At 47.0% G+C, this 18,701-nt stretch overlaps 1 protein-coding gene across 10 annotated transcripts in view; it reads left to right on the top strand.

The window, feature by feature from the left end:
• Positions 1-18,701, top strand: part of RBM33 (RNA binding motif protein 33) — a 125,765-nt gene that overhangs the window by 67,045 nt on the left and 40,019 nt on the right. For all 10 annotated transcript variants that reach the window (XM_082692898.1, XM_082692904.1, XM_082692899.1 and 7 more), the window contains exons 10-11: positions 16,545-16,677; positions 17,256-17,599. In XM_082692898.1, the coding sequence (XP_082549024.1) occupies positions 16,545-16,677; positions 17,256-17,599 (477 nt within the window). The remainder of the gene's footprint in view (positions 1-16,544; positions 16,678-17,255; positions 17,600-18,701) is intronic.

Here is an 18,701-nt window from a genome sequence, read left to right as displayed (position 1 = left end):
TCGGCTTCCGCCTCCAGCCCTAGAATCCTCTCTCCCTCTGCCCACACCACCCCACAGTCACTCGTGCGTGCTTGCTCTCAGATAAGTCAGGCAGTCTTTGCAAGCTTCTTTAAATGAGATGTCTACTTGCTCAAGAAAACAAAAAGCAAAACAAAACAACCAACTGAACCCCAAAAGTCTTAACGAGCTATTGGTTTTGTAGTTTAAAATGAAGGTGTTTCTCTTTAAAATACCTTTACAAGAAAGCACCGGTTCTCCCCCTCCATACTTTGCTACGCTTTCCTTAACTTGATCCATTCTTTTGATGTATTTTAACTGGAAGAAAAATGTCTGTTAAATAGTTGTATCTGTTTAAATAATTTTTTCTTTTTTTGAGTTTTGGGTTAGACTTGTTATTAGTTCTTGGCTTCATTAAATCAGTGAGGACATGTTTAAAAAAAATGGACCAGACTATCAAATTTTACTATCGTTTGTATATAAAACAGATACGGTTTTGTTGAGACTGAATAATCTCTGATTTCAGGAAATATCTAAGAGACTGGTTGACCCTAGCCTTGAGACTTAAGGACAGCATATTTATTATTAGGCATTTAGCCTTTTAATGAAGGCTTTGGGTGTATAGTCAGATGATTATTCAGAAATAAAATCAGTATTAGATTTAAGGCTCAGAGTACTTTTTTTTAGAAAAACTTTGATATGTTATAGTTATTTATGAATTATAATTTGGTTTCTAAAACTGATTCTTAGTGGTTTTATTCCCTTACTTAACTATTTTTTCCTTTAAATTACTTAGAAAGTACTAAAAACTAGGTTTTAAAATTAGGTGGTGCATTTATTGAGTATGCCTCTGTGTTGAAAGCAGTGTCCTAATAGACAGGGTTTATTAACTGCATGGCCCACTAATAAGTGTGTGTGTTTTAGTGGTTAGATACATTTCTTCTTTGAAGTAGTTTACCCGCTAGTTACTCTAAAGCACTCATGTTTTAGGTACTTCTTGCTGTTTTTCAGAAATGTAAGCAACTATGCTATAATCATTATTAGATTTGTTTTTGTGTTTTGTTTGCATTATAGAGATAAAATTTGATATGAAAACCAATTGTAGTTTAATGAAAACATAAAGCACGGTTGTATGTACTTGATATTTTTATAAAAAGGTTTACTAATATAAAATTAGGATAAACATTTGTAGTTTTCGTCTACTTTTATTTTTCTGTTCTGGAGATACAATTTTATCTGATCCTAGAGGAAGCAAATTTGCATACTATCGGAGGACAAGGGGATAATAAAAGAAAATATTTTTCTCTTTCTCTCTCTCGTCTTAAAGATTGATTTATTTTAGAGAGAGAGCATCGGGGGTGGGCAAAGGGGAAGAGAGAGAAAGAGAAAGCAGCAGACACCCTACTGAGCACCGAGCCTGACACAGGCCTCAGTCCCCCGACCCTGAGATCATGACCTTTGCCGAAATCCAGAGTCAGATGCTTAACCTACTGAGCCACCCTGGTGCCCCCAAAAGAATATTTCTTTGAGAAATTGAACTGTTTTTTTTTTTTTTTTTTTTTAAAGATTTTATTTTTAAGTAGTCTCTACACACAATGTGGGGCTCAAACCCAGAACCCTTAGACCAGTAGTCATGCACTTTACCGATGGAGGAGCCAGCCAGGCACCCCTAAATTGTGAACTTTCTTTTCAGTTATATGGTTCAATGGGGGTAGTAAATACCGTGGAGCTGCTTTTGGAAGAGTTTCTGCAAAGTGTTGATGTTTTGTTTTGTTACTGTTTTTGAGACGGGCAGTATGTACAGGCGGCAGGAAGCTGCTGGGCTACACGGGAGGCTCCCTGCAGCTCACTGGTCTGTTGGTATCTGACACGTCCTGTACCTTCTGTTATGTCCCAAATGCTGGGTCTTAAGCTGCAGTTACAGCATGCCTTTGGTCTTAAAAGTGCAGTGCTCTGCTTATTTCTGTAGTCGATCTTCCTGAGAGCAGATGATCAGGTGTGCAATCTCTACGTGAGAGGTGGAGGCACCCGTTGGCTCAGTCAGTGGAGCGGGTGGCTCTTGCTCTCAGGGCTGAAGTTCCATGACGGGTGTAGAGAGGACTTAAAAAAAATTTTTTTTTTTTTAGAAACACACAAGAGGGTAGTATGTTTTAAAAAGGTGTACTACAATATCATTAAGAAGGGGGACCAACTCTGGGCCATTGCCTGGTACTTTACATAAACCAGATCTTTACTGAATAAAACTGATTGTCCCTTTTCTGCAAGGTTGGACGTGGTTGCTGTCAGTGTAAGGGTAGTTTTGTGAGCATGCATCTCCTTCCTTCCCAGTGCTTCTGTGGAGTGCTAGTCCCAACCCATAAAACAGACTAGCAGACTAGCAGAATTCAGTAAAACCAGTTTTATAAAATTATAAAACTAGTGGGGATAGTCTTGCTGTGTTTTAACAAAACCCTTGGCGATTTCTTAACTGATGGCCGTTTGCCCAGGGGTGTGTCCTGTTAATTTTGCTTTGTAAGGTGATAAAGCAGTTAGGTTGGGAAGCCTGACTTTGGAATCATCATGGAGTGTGTTCAGATCAGTAGACTTCCTTGGCACACAAACAGATGTGAATTACACGGATCTGTTGAGCAAAGTGAGGTTCACTGCAGTCTTGCAGCGCGGTCATTCAGTAGTAATGTGCTGTGTCACCTACTGAGCCACTGTTGATCTGCACTTCTTGTGCACAAGGCCCAGGGCTAGGCCAGCTCTGCTGGGCGCAGGGCGAGTAGGACCGTGTGCACAGGCTGATGTGCAGCCGTGGATCGGGGCCTCCTGAGCCGGCAGCAAGAGCTCCACCTGTCCTCGGAGCAGTGGGGGTTCCGTCAAGGAGCTCGGGTCGGGAAGGACAAGATTGCCGGGAATCTCACTTTGCTCTGTACGTTTCTGTAATCCACATCCTTTTGTGCGCCAGGGACACGTACTGACTCCAGCAGACTCTGTGAGCAGCCCTGCGTAAAATGAGTAGTCGGAGAAGGGGTGTGTAATTTACGTTTTTATTGTTTTTAATGGTACATACGTGAATTTGCGCCAGAGAATTACGTCACATTCACTTTCTCCCCATCTGACCAAAGAGCAAAAAAGGCAGCCAGTACAAGTACCACCAGATTTCCAGATTTTAAAGGAATTAGTATCTAGTCGGTATTAGTGGTAAGGTGTTCTGCTCTTCCCCAACAGTGGCAAGCTTTACTTAAAAATCCATTTTGTTTGACAATTTTACGAAAACGTGAGAAATTCCTAATTTAGAGCTAGTACACCTAGAAATTGTATTAGGCGGTAATGCCTCAGTTTTTAAATTAAAAATCAGAGAAGTCTAGGCAACTAGTAAGCCTGTTTTTCATAGAATTACTTAAGAATGTTTGAAAGATTCAAATCTTAGGTGAAAATACGGTATTCTAGGCTATACGTGATATAGTAGGAGAACTAATATTTTTATTTCCTCTTTGGTGAATTTTATTAAAAGACTTGAGTAAACGGTTTTTAAGACAAAGCTTGAATGTCAGAGTACTAAATACCATAAGAAGGGCATCCTTACAGTTGATGTTTCTGGAAAATTCTGCCTCCAGCTGCCCCTTCTGTGCTCCTGTCAGGACGCTCCGTGTCTGTCCCCGGCCCCACTCCCTTAGTTTGGAGTTTGCTGACTTGTTTTGTGATTCAGGTTTGCACCTAAGAATCCGATCTGTGTCTTTAATTTTCACTATGGAAACAGCTCTTAGTGCTGCACTTTAAAACATTTCTCGTCACGAACTATAATTCCCAGGCTGCTTTGTTCTTTGAAATCCAAGTTATCTATCTGTCTATCTATCTGTCTCTCAGTATATTTGATAGCGTTGTCAGAGAATGAATTCTTCTCATACACCTTTTCATACCGCAGTATCACTCTGCCGAACGGAAAGGGTGTGTCGTCAGCTCCGTGAACGGTGAGCGCTCGCCGGAGCAGACGGGCACAGGAAGTCGGCGTCTGCCGTGAGGAGTGACGGGTGCTGCTGTGGAAGGGCCCGTCCCTCCCTCCGTGTCCGCTCCTCTGGTCTTGCCTTCTGCCTCCTGCCATCCTGCGTGCTCTCCTGAAGCGGCCTCACTCATGAGAAGACCTTTGAATGTAGTTTCACAGAACGGTTGTGGTTTTCTTTGTGTTGTTTTTATGGGGAGTGGGGTGGGGAGGCTCCTTTACCTTTCTGCTCGTGATCTCTTCTCATTGCCAAATGCTCTTGGTTTTACGGGTTAGTCTGTCCTTTCCGCAAAGGCTGTCCCTGATGTTGTTGTCACTGGTGTCAAGTTGGAAGGCTTGATTTTGTCTGTAAGTGTGTTTTCCAGTCACGTGTTTGCCCTCAAAGAGGTGTTCATCGTTTTTAAAGTGGGCTCACTTAAAAAAGTAACACTAAAATGTTGGTTAATAATATTTTGAGGTGTTGCTTTGAGATTTTGCTAACCTAATTTGTTTTAGTTGTCGGTACAATTGCTATTTTTAAGCGTGTGGGTAAACCCCGATAACTCACGTAAAGATTCTTGACCTAGGGTATTTTAAAACCTGTTCAGTCACTGATTTTGAATGGATGCACTGGGTAGAGGTGGTATTTCAGGCTAAACAGTTAAATAACCAGGTACTTTGGCTGCTAAATAATTTCTCAGTGGGTTTTTGTTGGAATTAAAACCAAAGATTGCGTTTTAAAAAAAAACCACTAAAAAGTTTAAATTAATCTTCTTAGCAATTACATGATTACTTAGGTTCACCCGGTAAGATTTCCATTTGTGTTTACTGTGTAGCTGTAGCCCCTCGCAGGTAGGTCTGAGCACAGGCTCTTCCCGTGGAGCGGGTGCGTGGCATCAGGTGGTGGTGATTGACACGGCCTGGATGGGTTTTATATGGCATTTCATGCAAATCGTGTTTGATGAGACTGCTGCCTCAGATTCCATTTCTTTCTGATTAGAGCCCTTGCAGATGTGAATCTGGACTTTAGTCCAGCCTTTCTTTGGAACCCCTAACTGTTTTTACAACTTGCCTGCGATGCCTTGTAATTATTAGCACTTAAGATCGGGATTGAATGACGGGCATTTTCTCTTATCAGATGTACGAGTAGTAGCAGGCGAGTGTGGGACGAGAGGCTTCCAGCTGTCAGACGTTGTCAGGCTCGCAGGGAGGGAACGCGGTTGAAAATGCAGGTGACATGATGCCCAACATCCTCCATTTGCTGGTGGCTCTGATTAATCATGATTACCATATATTATCATACCATCAGATTTAATCATATCAATGCATTCCCATCTGCAGCAGTAACAGGAACAGCTAACCACTATGGTAACCGCTATTAAGTATGGTGGTGATGAGATGCAGCGCCCTGCTGACGTGACTTGCCACCCTGCCGGTGTCCCTTGTGTGTGAGATTGGCCGGGCACGAGTCTGCACGCGGGACTCTGAGCCCCTGGAGTACGGACTGAGACTCTGTGAAGTGGGTTTCGTGTATAGTAAGTCAGCCCGTAGGCCTCATTATAACAGCTGCCTTCTAAAAGTGTGTGCTAGAATGTCGCTTTGCGTCTTCTGCTAAGTAAACTGTTAGGTTGAAGTGCAAACCTTCCATCCATCCTCTCGGAAGCGGTAGTCTGAAGTCCTGCGTGCAGCCCAGCCGACTGTGCTGTGACAGTCCGCGCTGTAACGGTCTGGCCGGTCCAGACTGTCCAGCTCTCAGAACCTCCTGTGTGTGCCAACAAGATCTTCATGGCTCGTGTCTACCATGCATCCTGCAGAGCACACCAGTTTTTATCTTAAATACTTACTTTCTCTGGAGTCTCTGAAGACCTGGAATTCTTTTAAATTGCATTTTTAAGATAAACTTTGAAAGAGGCCCTATTTTATTATAAAGGACTGGAAAGCACGTCCTCAAAAGATTAGAAACTTAAACTTCTTTACAGTATAGGTCTTGTTATGTGCAAGTTTGTGAAAATTCACAAGTACCCACAGTTGTGTAATCACTACAGTTAAGGTGTCGATAGCAGTCGTGTCTCCCCAGTGGCTTCCTCTTGCTGCCCTTCTGTGGTCACTCCTCTCCCCGTCCCAGCCCCCACAGCCAGATCTGTTTCCGGTCACTGAAATCCTGTCCCGGGATGGTGTGAGTCTGACTGCCTTCCCTTGTCACGGTGCTCTTGAGAGCCTTTCCCTGTACGCGGCTCATCTGTTTGTATTGGCAAGTAGTGCTCTCCCGTGTGGATGTACCATAGTCGGGGCGTCCATTCGCCATGTGGACATTGGGTTATTTCTAGTCTTTGGCTACTGTGAGTAAAGTTGGTATTAAATGTTTGCGTTTTCTACGTGAACGTAGTAGTCGGTAAATAGCTAGGAGCAGGGATTGCGGGTCTCGTGGTGGGGGTATTTATCGATGAGAGTGTTCAAACAGACTGCTCGCAGTGGCGGAGCCGCTGCTCTGCTTTTTAACTGCGTCCTGTTCTGAGGGAGGAGATAGTCCTGGAGCCCGTTCTTGGACATCGTTGGGCAAGGCAACAGTTACCGAGTGCTCACGGTGTCTCAGAGTTGGCTCAGAGCTTGGGTTCCACAGCCGCGTGAGGGTAACGTCTTCTCCAGCTCACAGAGGGGGACCCGAGTCTTGGAAGGATTCAGTTGCTCAAGTTCACATAACTGGGTGCCGACGGGGTTTTAGCCGCGGCAGTCCGAGTCTCTCAGTCCTGGCGTACCTCTCCCTTTCTCTCTGAGTATGTTAATCCAGACCGTGTTTAAGATTGTGACTGTCAGTGAGAGCTGGAGTGGCCACGTTTGCTCTGGGAGGGCCCGTACTGCCCTTCGGTGGGATTGTTGGGGAGGACAACAGGAGGCGTGAGGTGTAGGGCTAAAGGACTTTTTGTTGTTGAAATATGAGAAATAAGTAGGCTTCAGTGTGTTCATCAAAGCAGTGTTTTGTACTAAGTTAGAGATGCTCTAGTGTGTCTGCTGGCTTCACTCTGAGCCCGTAGCATTGTCTCGTGTGGCTCCATCCGTGTGGAGTCCGCGCGCCCCTGCCCCATCTCCGAAGGCTGGTGCTTAGCGCTGGCGATGTCCTTCTTCAGAATGTTTAGAGAGCATCTCCGATACAAAAGTACCTTTTAGGGAATAGATGTAGGTATTAAATAAGGCACAATCTGAAAGAAAAAAGGTCTATGGAAAAACTGAAATAAGAGGATTAACACTGATCGAAGGTTACAATTTTAATGATGTCAGGGGTCACTGGTGGCCTTATTCTCTGCATTTAACCCACATTTAATCAGAATTAACTGAGACGCGGGGTTCTTAAGTGTCTGCTTGTCTCTTATATAGTTCTTTGCATTTTAAGCGAGATTAATAAATGAAAACATGCTATAAAGGAAGGTTGTAATTCATTGAAAGATTCATGAAGTTTCAATGACATTGTTAAGGTATTTAATTAGTCTTATTAAAATATATCAAGTGACCCTGTTAGGGAAGCTGATAAGTCATACAATAGCCGGTAGAGCCGCTTTATTCTCGCATTATACGATTAACTTTGGGCTAAGCAATTTATGCAGAATTCTCCTCTTTTTTTTTCCCGTGGTTGAAGTTGTCAGTTCTTTCTGAGTAGGATTAAGGCAGATAACATCATGTAATTAACAAGAGACGGAAGAAGGGAGAGTAGTTTGCGTAAGAATTACAGGAGAGGATGATAACTTTTACCTTAGACGCTTAAAGGCATATAAAGAAAAGCAAAATAGAGCAATTAGTTGAAAGGATTAAGGTAGCCTTTTCTTTCAAAAGGCAGAAGAATTAGTACGGAAAGTTCTGTTAAGTGATATATTCACAGCTCACTCACAGTCTTAAAATGATTGTGCATTTGGGGGAGGGAATTGGTAATTTATTATCTTTTATACCCGTGAAATGATAGAAGTTCTTAAATGAATGCTCTCATCGGGAAAGTCTCCCCGCTGGGGCCAGCTTGGAGCCACGGCGTGTTCGACGTCGCCTGAAGACACACTGGTCACAGCGGAAAGAGCACTTTGTAGAGCAAATCCGAAAATGGGCTTTTATGGCCTGAGTTCCGTGGACAGTGAAGCTTGGGCTAATCCACTTCTAACTGTAAACCCGAGTTTCTTCGTCCCTTAAAGGGAAAGTTGTTTGTTGTGCCTGTTCCTTGGCCGTGTGTTCATGAAAGATACTGTGTCGTACTTGACTTGTTCGGGGTCAGGATGCGAATGAGGTTGCATGTGACAGAAAACTCAGGTAACAGTGACATAAACCGAGTGTCTTTATGTTTTGCATAAACATGAGAAAGTTCTGTGTTGGTATAGCCATTCTGTGATGTTCCAGTGGCCCATCTATCACTCGACCCAAATTCCACGCCAGATGAGGAGGAAGGATGGGGACAAAAGGCGTGTCCCTGCTGAGGCAGACCCCCTAAGGAGCCTTCCCTGGGTCCCTGTCCCACAGTGCCAGCGATGTCTTGTTGGCCAGAACCTAGTCACATGGGCACCCTTGTGGCAAGTTCAGGGTTTTTTTAGGTGGGCTGTGCTGCCCTTTTATTACTTAGGAAGAAGTGAGAATTTATACTGGGTAAGCGATTAGCAATCTTTACCACCAAGGCTAAAACTTAACGGCTGTAATTTAAGTTGTGTAAATACATAAAAAGAGAGTGACCTCTATGTTCAAAGTGAAATAGAAACCAGTGAGGAAAGTGGCACTGGGAGCTTCCTGATACTTGGCAATTGTTAAATTTCTCTTTCAAGAAGGCAATACTGCTGATAGCCAGTAAGAAGCTTTTAGGGTCTTAAAGCTTAAGTTTTAAAGCTCATGTAAATATTCAAGTTCTTGGGTCCTGTTGTCCATTGAGGCCAGTGGATGCAGCGAGGGGTCCACGTGTCTTCCTCAGATGATTTCTCCCTTGTGTCTGTTGTGACCTGCTACCTCCAGAGAGGGAGCATTTGTCATTCTGGTTCATTTCATGGACGAGCTATTGACTTTCTTTCTGAATACTGTCTTGTATTATCTTCCCCTTTTATCTAATCTTTGTACCCCCTGACCCTTATGTCGTATTTGGCCTCTTGGAATTCGGTTTCTTTCTGGTTGGATTTGAGGCAGGTGCCCATAAAGCTGGCTCTCCCCCAGAGCCAGTGTGGCTGGGCCTGGTGGACCTGCCACGGTCCGTCCTCCATGGCGCTGGCTGCCCCAGAGGGTCATAGCCGGCTGGTGGCTGCCTCTGGGTTCAAGGTGATGCTAGCAAAACCCTCTTCCCATTCTAATTCTGTTGGACAAACTACCAAGCCAGAACTTTGCTTGTTTACTCAACTTTAGTCAGTGCTTTTTTCTAAATTGTAGATAACATCTTGGGTTCTGCCTCCTGTATCAGTTTGTCATAGGCTGATCAGATAAGAACTGCTAATTTCTTCTAGTATTTGTTGGTTTTTGTGACTCTATAGCCCTCACGTACTGTCACACGATGACCTGTACATATGTGATCGTGAAACAGTGAGACAGACGACGGAACGTGAAATAACTGTTCATAACAGGCACGGTGAGTGTGTGCCCTCTGGAGGTGGGCGGCTCGGGAGTGAGTCTGGGCTCCTCCGCTTTCTAGCCACGTACTGGGTGAGAGATACTGAAATGCTCCGAAGATTCTGTGAGCAAAACCCCTACCTTACAGGGCATTCAAGGGCTGGAAGGAGACGGCAGAGGAGTCCCCCGCAGAGTTAGCTGGCAAGCAGCAGTGGTGGGCCGCAGCCTTGGGTCAGTAGGAGCAGATTCAAGATGGGGATTTGGGGGGATAGGACTAGGCAAGGGCGCTGGGGATGCAGGTGGGGAAGGGCTGGAACTGGGCTGCTGTGTAGTTTCAGGTCAGTCTCTGGCCCTGGCCTGATCTTTGGGAGCTTGGTTGGGAGTTGGGGAGCCTGTGGCGCATAAAGCCTCCCTCGGAGTTGTCCACGGTGGGACCGGTGCCGTGGACGTCTGAGGCATTGGCCGGGACAGCATGTGCAGCAGCTGGGGCCCGAGGCGCCTGCACGTAAAGGGGACCTAGCTGGCGACGGCCCCGGGCTCCCCGCACCACAGGACCAGCTGGAGGTCAGTGACTGGCCAGCCCTGAGCCCGCAGTGGCTCGGTACTGCAAAGCATTCTTCGCACTCACCGTGTCCTCTGGGCCCCCACAGACCTCTGTGTTCACTAGTCTGGTGGGGAGAGGGCGAGGCTCACTCCTGGGAGTTCCTGTAACTGGCCAGGTCTGGGACCGGCCTGCGCCACTTCTGCTCACATGCTGTCGGCTGGACCTTGGTCACGCGGCCAGCCATGGGGCCTTGCAGGACTGGCTGGGAAATGGATCCTGGCTGGTGCTCAGGAAGAAGACGTGGGCACAGACGTGGGGAGCATCAGGGGTCTGTGTCCTTAGTGACGGCGGGGGAGGCGGGGAATCAGCTAATTTTTATATAAAGCCAACTGGCCTCACGAGTACAGATTTCTATTTCATGAGCGTTCTGCAACATTAAGGTAATTACATTTATCACTTTTTCTTAGTGACTTCTGTCCTTGTTTAGAACTTGGACAAATTGCTGTAAGATCTATCCAGATTTGGGCATTTATTTTAATATTATGTACTTTTTGTTTTATGTTTTTTTTTTTACATTTTACAAGTGGCTTTTTATTATTATATATTTATATTTTATTTATGGATATGTTTATCATGCTGTTAGGGTAGTATGGTCAGGTTTGCCGTTATGCAGACTTGCTCCTAGCATGTTTTACTTTTCCTTAAGCATTCTCTGGCTGAAGGAGTATAGTTCTAACTTGTTGATCTGTATTTACTTTTAGGATTGACTCTGAAAAATGCCTTGTTATCGTATGTGTGCTACATGATGATTGCCAAGTACCACCATTTGAGTAAAGTGAAGTGGTTTTTTATTTTTTTATTTTTCATTTTACTCTGGTTTTTTGGTCTGGTTTATGTGTGTGTCCTGCATTTTGCAGGTGTATTTTGTTTTTCTCAATGTTATATTTATTTATTTGAGAAAGGGAGAGCAGGGGCAGAGGATAGAGGGAGAGGGAGAAGCAGGGTCCCCGCTGAGCAGAGAGCCTGACATGGGGCTCCATCCCAGAACCCCGGGGTCTTCACTGCTGAAGGCAGACGCTTAACTGACTGAGCCCCCCGAGGCGTCCCATGCTGTATGATTCTGAGGTTCAGTCTACAGCCCAGAAGAAACCTGGCCCGGGCTGTGCTTCTGACCAGCAGTGTTGTAAGGATATCCCACAGACCGTCCCATTTCCATGTTTCATTCTCTGTTCTCTAAAAATGAGATGTAGCGGAACAGAGAAGAAGCCACGTTCATCTCACTTTTCCTCTGATTATCTCAGTGCCACGGTAGGAAGGTGACCTTTGCCCTGCAGTTAAGTCAGGGAACTGGCTTCTGTTGATGTTGGCTTCTCTTTGGTCCTGGTGCACTGTGTATGTTTTAAGTCTGCTCCGCCCAGGAGCCTCTGGGGCTCACTGTGCAGGGTCTGGTTGGTCTGGCCCAGCGTCCCATAAGTCCTTCCTGGGGCTCTCCGCCACCTGCTGTCTGTGTGCTTTGTGGGCAGCCAGGGTTTAACCTGCTGTAGTGTTTCAGATTCCAGTGTGGGGCTGGAATTTCCTTGCTGTTAGAAATGGGCAGTTTCTTCATTTGTTAAATATCTGTAAATGTTTGTGTACCAGGCCCTGTGCCAAGCATGAAAGTGCATTGGTGAATAAGACAGACCATAGTCTCACCCTGCACAGTCCTGTCCGTTGAAGGGCAGCGAACAGTGGGAGTGGATTCGCCAGGATGCTGACGGCTCACCCGTGCAGGCCGCCTCCTGTGACTCAGAGTGGGAATGCAGGAAGGGGGTCTCGCTGGTCTGTCGCACAGTGCAGGAGGCGACATGTCGCTTGTCAGCAGCTCTGTGTTAGGGTAGAGCATGGAAGCCGTCTGCACAAGTGTGTCACGTGCAGATGACAATAATGGCAAGCGCTGTCAACTTCTGTTATTTGCTGGTACTGTCGTAGGTCCTTTGAACGTATTCTTTCATTTCCTCCATGAGAAACAGGTACCATCGGTATCCCTGCCTTTTACAGAGGAGGAAACAGGCTTGGAGAGGCTCGGCTGCATGGCCGGGGCTCTGCTAAGTGATGGGAGGGCCGGTGCTGCCCCCTGCCCGCTCAGCTGCTGCTAGCCAGAGCCTTTCGGAGAGCCGACCGGCTGGAAGACTCAGGTTCTAGCCTTAGTGACTGATGAAGATAAAGGATTTGGGGGGCCTTGTTCCATATTGCTGACATTTGAATGCTTGTGTCTAAACGCGGTTAGCATGTAGGTAATTAGTAAAAGGAAAGAAGATCTGGGAAGAGATGAAAATCACAATATTATAATTCCAAAGGGGACAAGATTTATGATCCCAATATATTTTCAGTTTAATACAAAAAAATGTCTTTAGAAGTTATGAATATTTAAAATAATCTCCCAGGAATGTACCTGGTTCTTAGGCAGCTTGGAATTTTTATTGAAAACTAACCACATTGGTTTCTTTTTGAGTTCATTCTCATAATTCAGTAACTGCTTCCTTTTAGAAACAGATGAAGGGGGTTGAGAATATATTGTCTGACTCCACCTGTGGCAAAGTCAAAATCAAAACTTAGCAGACTTTCTACTTACAATGGAAGGGGAGCCAGTCTCCTTTTCCAGTTACATTTGGCCTTATCTATAATGAGAAAACCTATCTTCTGGAGGACTGGAAATTAACTCTCGGATGGAAGGAGACAGTGAGGGCCGCGAAGAGCCCGGTTGGTGCAGCCACGTGACCAGTCCTGTCTGGGCCTCCATCGGCAGGGGAGGGGCGTGCGGCAGTAAAACGCAGTCGTGCAATTTATCGCTTACGACAGATTTCAGAAGAAACCGAGTATTTTCCAGTTTTCTGTAAGCCCCGCATGATGTGAGCCCGGCAAGAAAACTAGCAGGAAGTATCAGGCCTTCACATAGTAAATCACGAAGAAAGTCCCAGTTTTTAGTCAAGCCAGAAAGGGCGGGAGCCTTTTTCCGCTTCCTGTAGTGGTGAACAGAGCCGGGACGGAAGGTGGGAGGCACTGCTGGTCGCTGGCTTCCGTGCAGCTGTGCGGAGGAGTGCCGGCCCCGGAGCACTTGCCTGGGACGGACTCGGGCCTCCGACCAGAGGTGTGGGTGACACAGAGACGCCGCACAGAATGGGTCCCGCTGCGGGACGCTCACCGCAAAGGAGTGCAGGTGGGGCTTGCCCGGGGCGGGAGACAGCAGTGCTGATCTGCGCGCGGTGCGGGACAGTGTAGAAGTTACGCTTTGCTCTCCCCTCTGTTGGAATGGGTAAAACGGTTGTAAGGTCTTAAGAAGTTCTCAAATGAACGCCGCCGCTTTCCAGGTCTTGATACGACACAGGACCTGAGGGTTGAGTGGAAATAACCCCAGAAGACTCCCCTGCTTTCTCAGAAAGTATGTTTTATCCTGTCTGTCCTCTCTTCTGACACTGTGTCCCTCTGTGTTTTTTGGTCGGCTCCTTAACATAGAAGTGACAGATGCAGCGCACGAGTTAGGAGCCCTGAAGTCGGCTGAGTCCAGTTCGGGATGAAAGCTTGCCAACAAATCAGTAGTGTAGCGCTTGCAGCCCGGGTTACGGTTTAGCATACTGTTCCTGCTTTTTAATGAAACATCTTACCGATGTAAACAATAGAGTGAAAATTAGCGGCAAGCATTCATGTCAGAAAGTTCATACTATGAAGACGGAAGGGAAGGAAAGCAGCCAGGACACGGGATGCAGAGCGTGCGGCAGGGGCAGGGACTGGCAGTCTGTCGGCCCAGAGGAGGAAGCCCCTGCGCGCAAGGAGCACTAGGCCGGACCGTGCCGCGAGGGCGGGGGCATCACCCGCTGCGAGTCCGCGGAGGGTCCTGGGCAGCTGGAGCTCGTGAGCACGAGCACGTGAGAGACTGGCCGGTGAGAGTGACTCCGGCCTCCCAGCAGCACGCAGTGGCGTGTGGAGAGGAGGGACACGTGGGTGGGTGCAGGGTCCGCGCCGTGTTCGGGGTGGCTCTCCTGACATCGAGGGCTGGCCTGCCGGGGAGCTGCTGAGAGCACGGAGCAGGGCCGGGGAAAGTGGAGTGTCTGTACAGAGGACTTGCAGGAGGAGCCCTTCTTGGTAGAGATGGTGCGTTTCAGCTGAGACAGTGCCTAGAGTGAAAATTTTCCAAAGAGAAGGATGAGTTAGGAAACAAGGAAGTTTGCGTATGATGTGATGGTTTCCAGAATTCACAGTTCTGTTGGCTGTAGGCTGTTATTTTCATGTCAAGTCAAGAGAAAATCTGGTTTTTAAAATCCCCAAATTTAGTAATTTTGTTAAGATTAATATCATATGGGTTGAAACTTCCCTGGTTCATTTTCATGTGACGAGTAAAATGAACCCTTTGGGAACTTTTAACCTGTTGCGTGTTGAAATCTCTGATTTAAAAAAAAAAAAGGGGGTGCCTGGGTGGCTTAGTCAGTTAGTCGTCCAACTCTTGCTCTGGGCTCAGGTCTTGATCTCAGGGTCGTGAGTTCAGGCCCCACACTGAGCTTCATGCTGGGGTGTGGAGCCTACTTAAAAAATGGTAATAATAAAATAAATGAAATTTAAAAGAAAAGAGAATGGGGTCACCATGGGAAAATTATTTAATGTCCTGAGTTTCTGTTTCCTTGGCTGTAAGATGGGACTCGTGCCCCTGCTGTGCTGCCCAGTCCTGAGCTCAGATGGTGGGGGCTCTGCACAGACCTTGGCATGGAGTATGTACGTAAGCCACTGGTGACGAAGGTGGCCATTGTACTGGGGACTTGTGGCCCCAGGGGCCCCATGCCCATTGGTCCTTACTCTTGAAGTAGGTGCTCCCACAGTATCCGTTCTCAGTGGGCTCACGTTGGCCTTAGCAAGGTGGTTTATTGAAATCCTGGACAAATCACTGCATCGTTAGTCACGGAGTGGTGGTGGGGTGTGTCCAGAGCATTGGCTCCTGAGTGCAGAGGCCGAGCATCCGTGCGAAGTGGAGAGAAGTGTCTCCTGCGGTGGTTTGCTGGTAATGAGACCGTAGCCTTGGTTCAGACCCTGCCCTGGGCTCTGGCTGAGATCTCCGGCTTCCGGAGTCAGCTTCGCTGGGGCTGCAAGACCAGCCAGAGGAGCCCGAGAGTCGGCCTGGATCCGGGTGACCCACCCAGTTCCAGACCCAGCACTTCACCAAGGCCGTTACCCGAGTCTCCCTCATCAGGGGACCGTTGCTGCCCCTGCGCCCCGCACGCTGGCAGGTCCACAGGTCATTTCAGTACTAGGCTGGGTGTTATGGCTCGATCTTTGAGCTTGTGCCCGATTCTCAGAACATGGACAGACCCAGTGCTCCTGAGAGTTGGCTTGGATCCTAGGGTTCTCTAGGGCAATTCCTTGGGCTCTCCCAGTGGTGACAGTCCTCTTGCTGATGGGCCACTGTTGCAGTCAGCGGGCTTTTCTGGAGCTTTTCGTGGGTGCTCTTCCGTTTACTGTGCGGTGTTCTTACAGTGCCACGGGGAAAACAGACTTAAAAAAAAAGAGAGAAGGGAGGGAGGTCAGTGTAGTTTGCAAAACATACCAGTGTAAGATGACGTCACATTTAGAGATGACAGCTAAGTGTATCAGTAATAAAATGACAGAAAAAGACTTAGCATTTCAAGTTTATGAGAAGAGAGTGATTTTTAAAAGTTGAAATACTGGCTGAGTTTCAAAGAAGAAGATATTTTTAAATGAAAATTATTTTGATGATCTGTATAATTAATGAATTCTTTCTGGAGAAGTGGGAAAAAAATGGCGAAGCTTTCTTTAAATGCCTCACTGGAAAAAAAAAAAGAGAAAATGCAAATGTGGTGCTTTTAAAGATCTCCGCGAATACTTAAAAGGCCAACTGAAAAATGGAGTAATTTAGCTTGTCTCTAAATAGACTTCTAGTGGAAGAATGTTAATCTGTGAGAATTCAAAGTGTCTTATCCAGTGGAATCCAACTGTGAGACATTTCTTTTGTAGCAGAGTGGTTTCTTAGACGTTTCACGTTTTCCTGTTACCGCAGAGCTTGCTGTGTCTGTAAAGCTGCATGTTCAGTGTCTTTTTCTTTTTTGGAAGTAAAGGCTCCATGATTTATGGTTGTCTTCAGAAGGTAGCAAATTACAGCACGTTCGGGGAGATCAACGCCGAGGATGCTGAAAGTAGACTTTCAGCTTTTTAGGTGAATGGGCAGGAAGGGTCAGGGGTCAGTAATTGCATGGATTTCGGTAAGCTTTTAAAAAATAATTTTCTTGTTTTGCTGTAGTGATATCAGAACATGGAATTCATGTTTTGATGCTGCATTCGATGTTTGCCTGTTTCCTTATGGTAGGATCACTTACTGTGCAAGACCTTGTGGGAGCTACGGGACACAGTTGCTTGATGTTTTCAGGTTGAAACCCCGTGTATCTCCATTTCTAGAAATGGCCATTTCCCTGCCTCTCATCTTGTTTTCCCATTGTTCTGTAGGGGCCTCCAGAGTTCCCGCAGCACACGCCTGGGCCCGTTCCCAGCAATTTCAGCCAGCCTCCCCGACTTCCTCTCCAGGACCAGTGGAGGGCCCCGCCCCCGCCGCAGGAGCGAGACCCTTTCTTCTTAGGAGGTAAAGGACCGGCGGGCTCACAGAACAGAGTTCTCTTGGGTGATGCGCCCGAGTACATCCATGTTGTAGACAGTTGAGCTTCCAGTAGGAGGTCCTTGTGAAGAGTGTCACATTTTGCACCAGAGCACCTTTTTGCCACTTCAGATGCTAACATTGGACATTGTTGGTATCTGCAGTATGAGAATCTCCTGCCAAGGAGGCGGTCCTCTGTAGAAAAGGAGCGATGAAGCAATCTAGAAATGAGTTGTAAAGTGTAGACTTCACATCCTGCCCACCACTTGTCATTTTTGTTCCCAGTAAGATGGCACATAAGACTGCTCTTGGGGGTGCCTGGGTGGCTCAGTGGGTTAAAAGCCTCTGCCTTCGGCTCAGGTCATGATCCCAGGGTCCTGGGATCGAGCCCCGCATCGGGCTCTCTGCTCAGCGGGGAGCCTGCCCCCCCCCCTCGCCTCCTGCCTCTTTGCCTACTTGTGATCTCTCTCTGGCAAATAAATAAAATCTTTAAAAAAAAAAAAAAGTGCTGTTGGGTGATGGGCATGTTGTGTGTGAGCCGAGGGTAATGTTGCACCACCGTTCAGTTTCAGGTGAACCAAGGTTCCCGAGTCATCTCTTTCTGGAACAGCGAAGCCCCCCGCCGCCACCGCCGCCCCCCACACTTCTTAGCAGCACTCACCCAGTGCCCACCCCTAGCCCCTTACCGTTCACTCAGCCTGGACCAGCGTTTAGTCAGCAGGGACAGCAGCCCGTGTTCCCCAGAGAGAGGCCCGTCCGGCCAGCCCTCCAGCCGCCAGGTCCCGTGGGGATCCTTCACTTCAGCCAGCCAGGCTCAGCGGCCACGCGGCCCTTCATCCCTCCTCGGCAGCCCTTCCTGCCCGGCCCGGGACAGCCGTTCCTGCCCACCCACGCACAGCCTAACCTGCAGGTACGCATCAGGCTGTGTGGAGGGGGAGCACCGGAGCTTTGGGTCTTTGTGTCTCAGAAGGTGACGTTCCTGTGCCGTCCGAGTCTGCTAGTGTGTGGAGGTTATGTAGAGGATAAGGGTTTAGTCGTAAACATGCTACTTATTGAAGGCAACTTTCTTGACAATAATATTTTTCTCCCTAATCGTAGGAGAAATGAAAAAATTCAGTATTTGATTTTTTTTAAAAAGGTGGTACTGCTAATAAAGTGAGGGCATGTTTTGATACTACCTTTGCTCCTCATTGCAAGATTCTGGAAAGGTTCATCAATGGAAAGAAAGTCCTTTGTCAAATTATGTTCTTGCAAAATGTGTGGAAAGATTCTTTGTGTGGAGGGAAGCTCGGAGTCGCTATTCCCCTGTGGTTGGGAAGATTTGCGTGCCCCCTTCTGCAGGCGGTGTTGCGCGGGGGCCTGGAGCTTCCATGAGCTCCTTCTTGCCTTGTATGACTCTGCTCAGATTTAGCCCTACTAGTGAGATACAGAATCATGGTATCCTTGAATCAACTATTTGAACACATGCAGACTATCGAAATTAAAAAAAAAAAAAAAAATTCAGTGTTAAAGTAGGGTAAAATGTTTCTTCATTTTTTTAAAATTAAAAACTATGAGTACATCCCCGTTGTATCAATGTTTGAGTATTTAAAAAGGGAATTGAGAAATCCCGGGGTCTGGGAACGGTCACCACCAGCATTCGGGTGCTGGTGGTCCCCGGGGGTGCGGTGCGGCCTCGTCACCCTGCCTGGTTGGCGCGGCAGCAGGCTCCCTGCTCGTGAGTCCCTCTCGCCGCCGCCTTCAGAAAGTGCTGCCCGGGTTTACAGGCCGTGGCCGCTGCTCTCGGCACACGTCCGTCGCTTCCAGTAGTCTAGTGTCAGAAACTCTGCCGTCTGCGTCCGCAGCGCTGTGTGCTTGCAGCCGTGGTGGTTTCCTGAGAGCAGACTCCTGGAGTTTTGGGGCTGAGAGGACTCAGGGCAAATATAAAATGTATAAGCTTAGCTTTTCGCAGGTCCTCTTAAACCTCTGTCCACAAATTCTAGAATGAAATTTTAGTGCTACTTCAAGTTTCT

This window comes from Mustela nivalis (assembly GCF_964662115.1).
Source record: "Mustela nivalis genome assembly, chromosome: 12".
In the NCBI taxonomy this organism is placed as follows: Eukaryota; Metazoa; Chordata; class Mammalia; order Carnivora; family Mustelidae; genus Mustela; species Mustela nivalis.
Note: the sequence above shows the minus strand (reverse complement) of the source record. Positions and strands in the feature narration are given on the sequence as shown.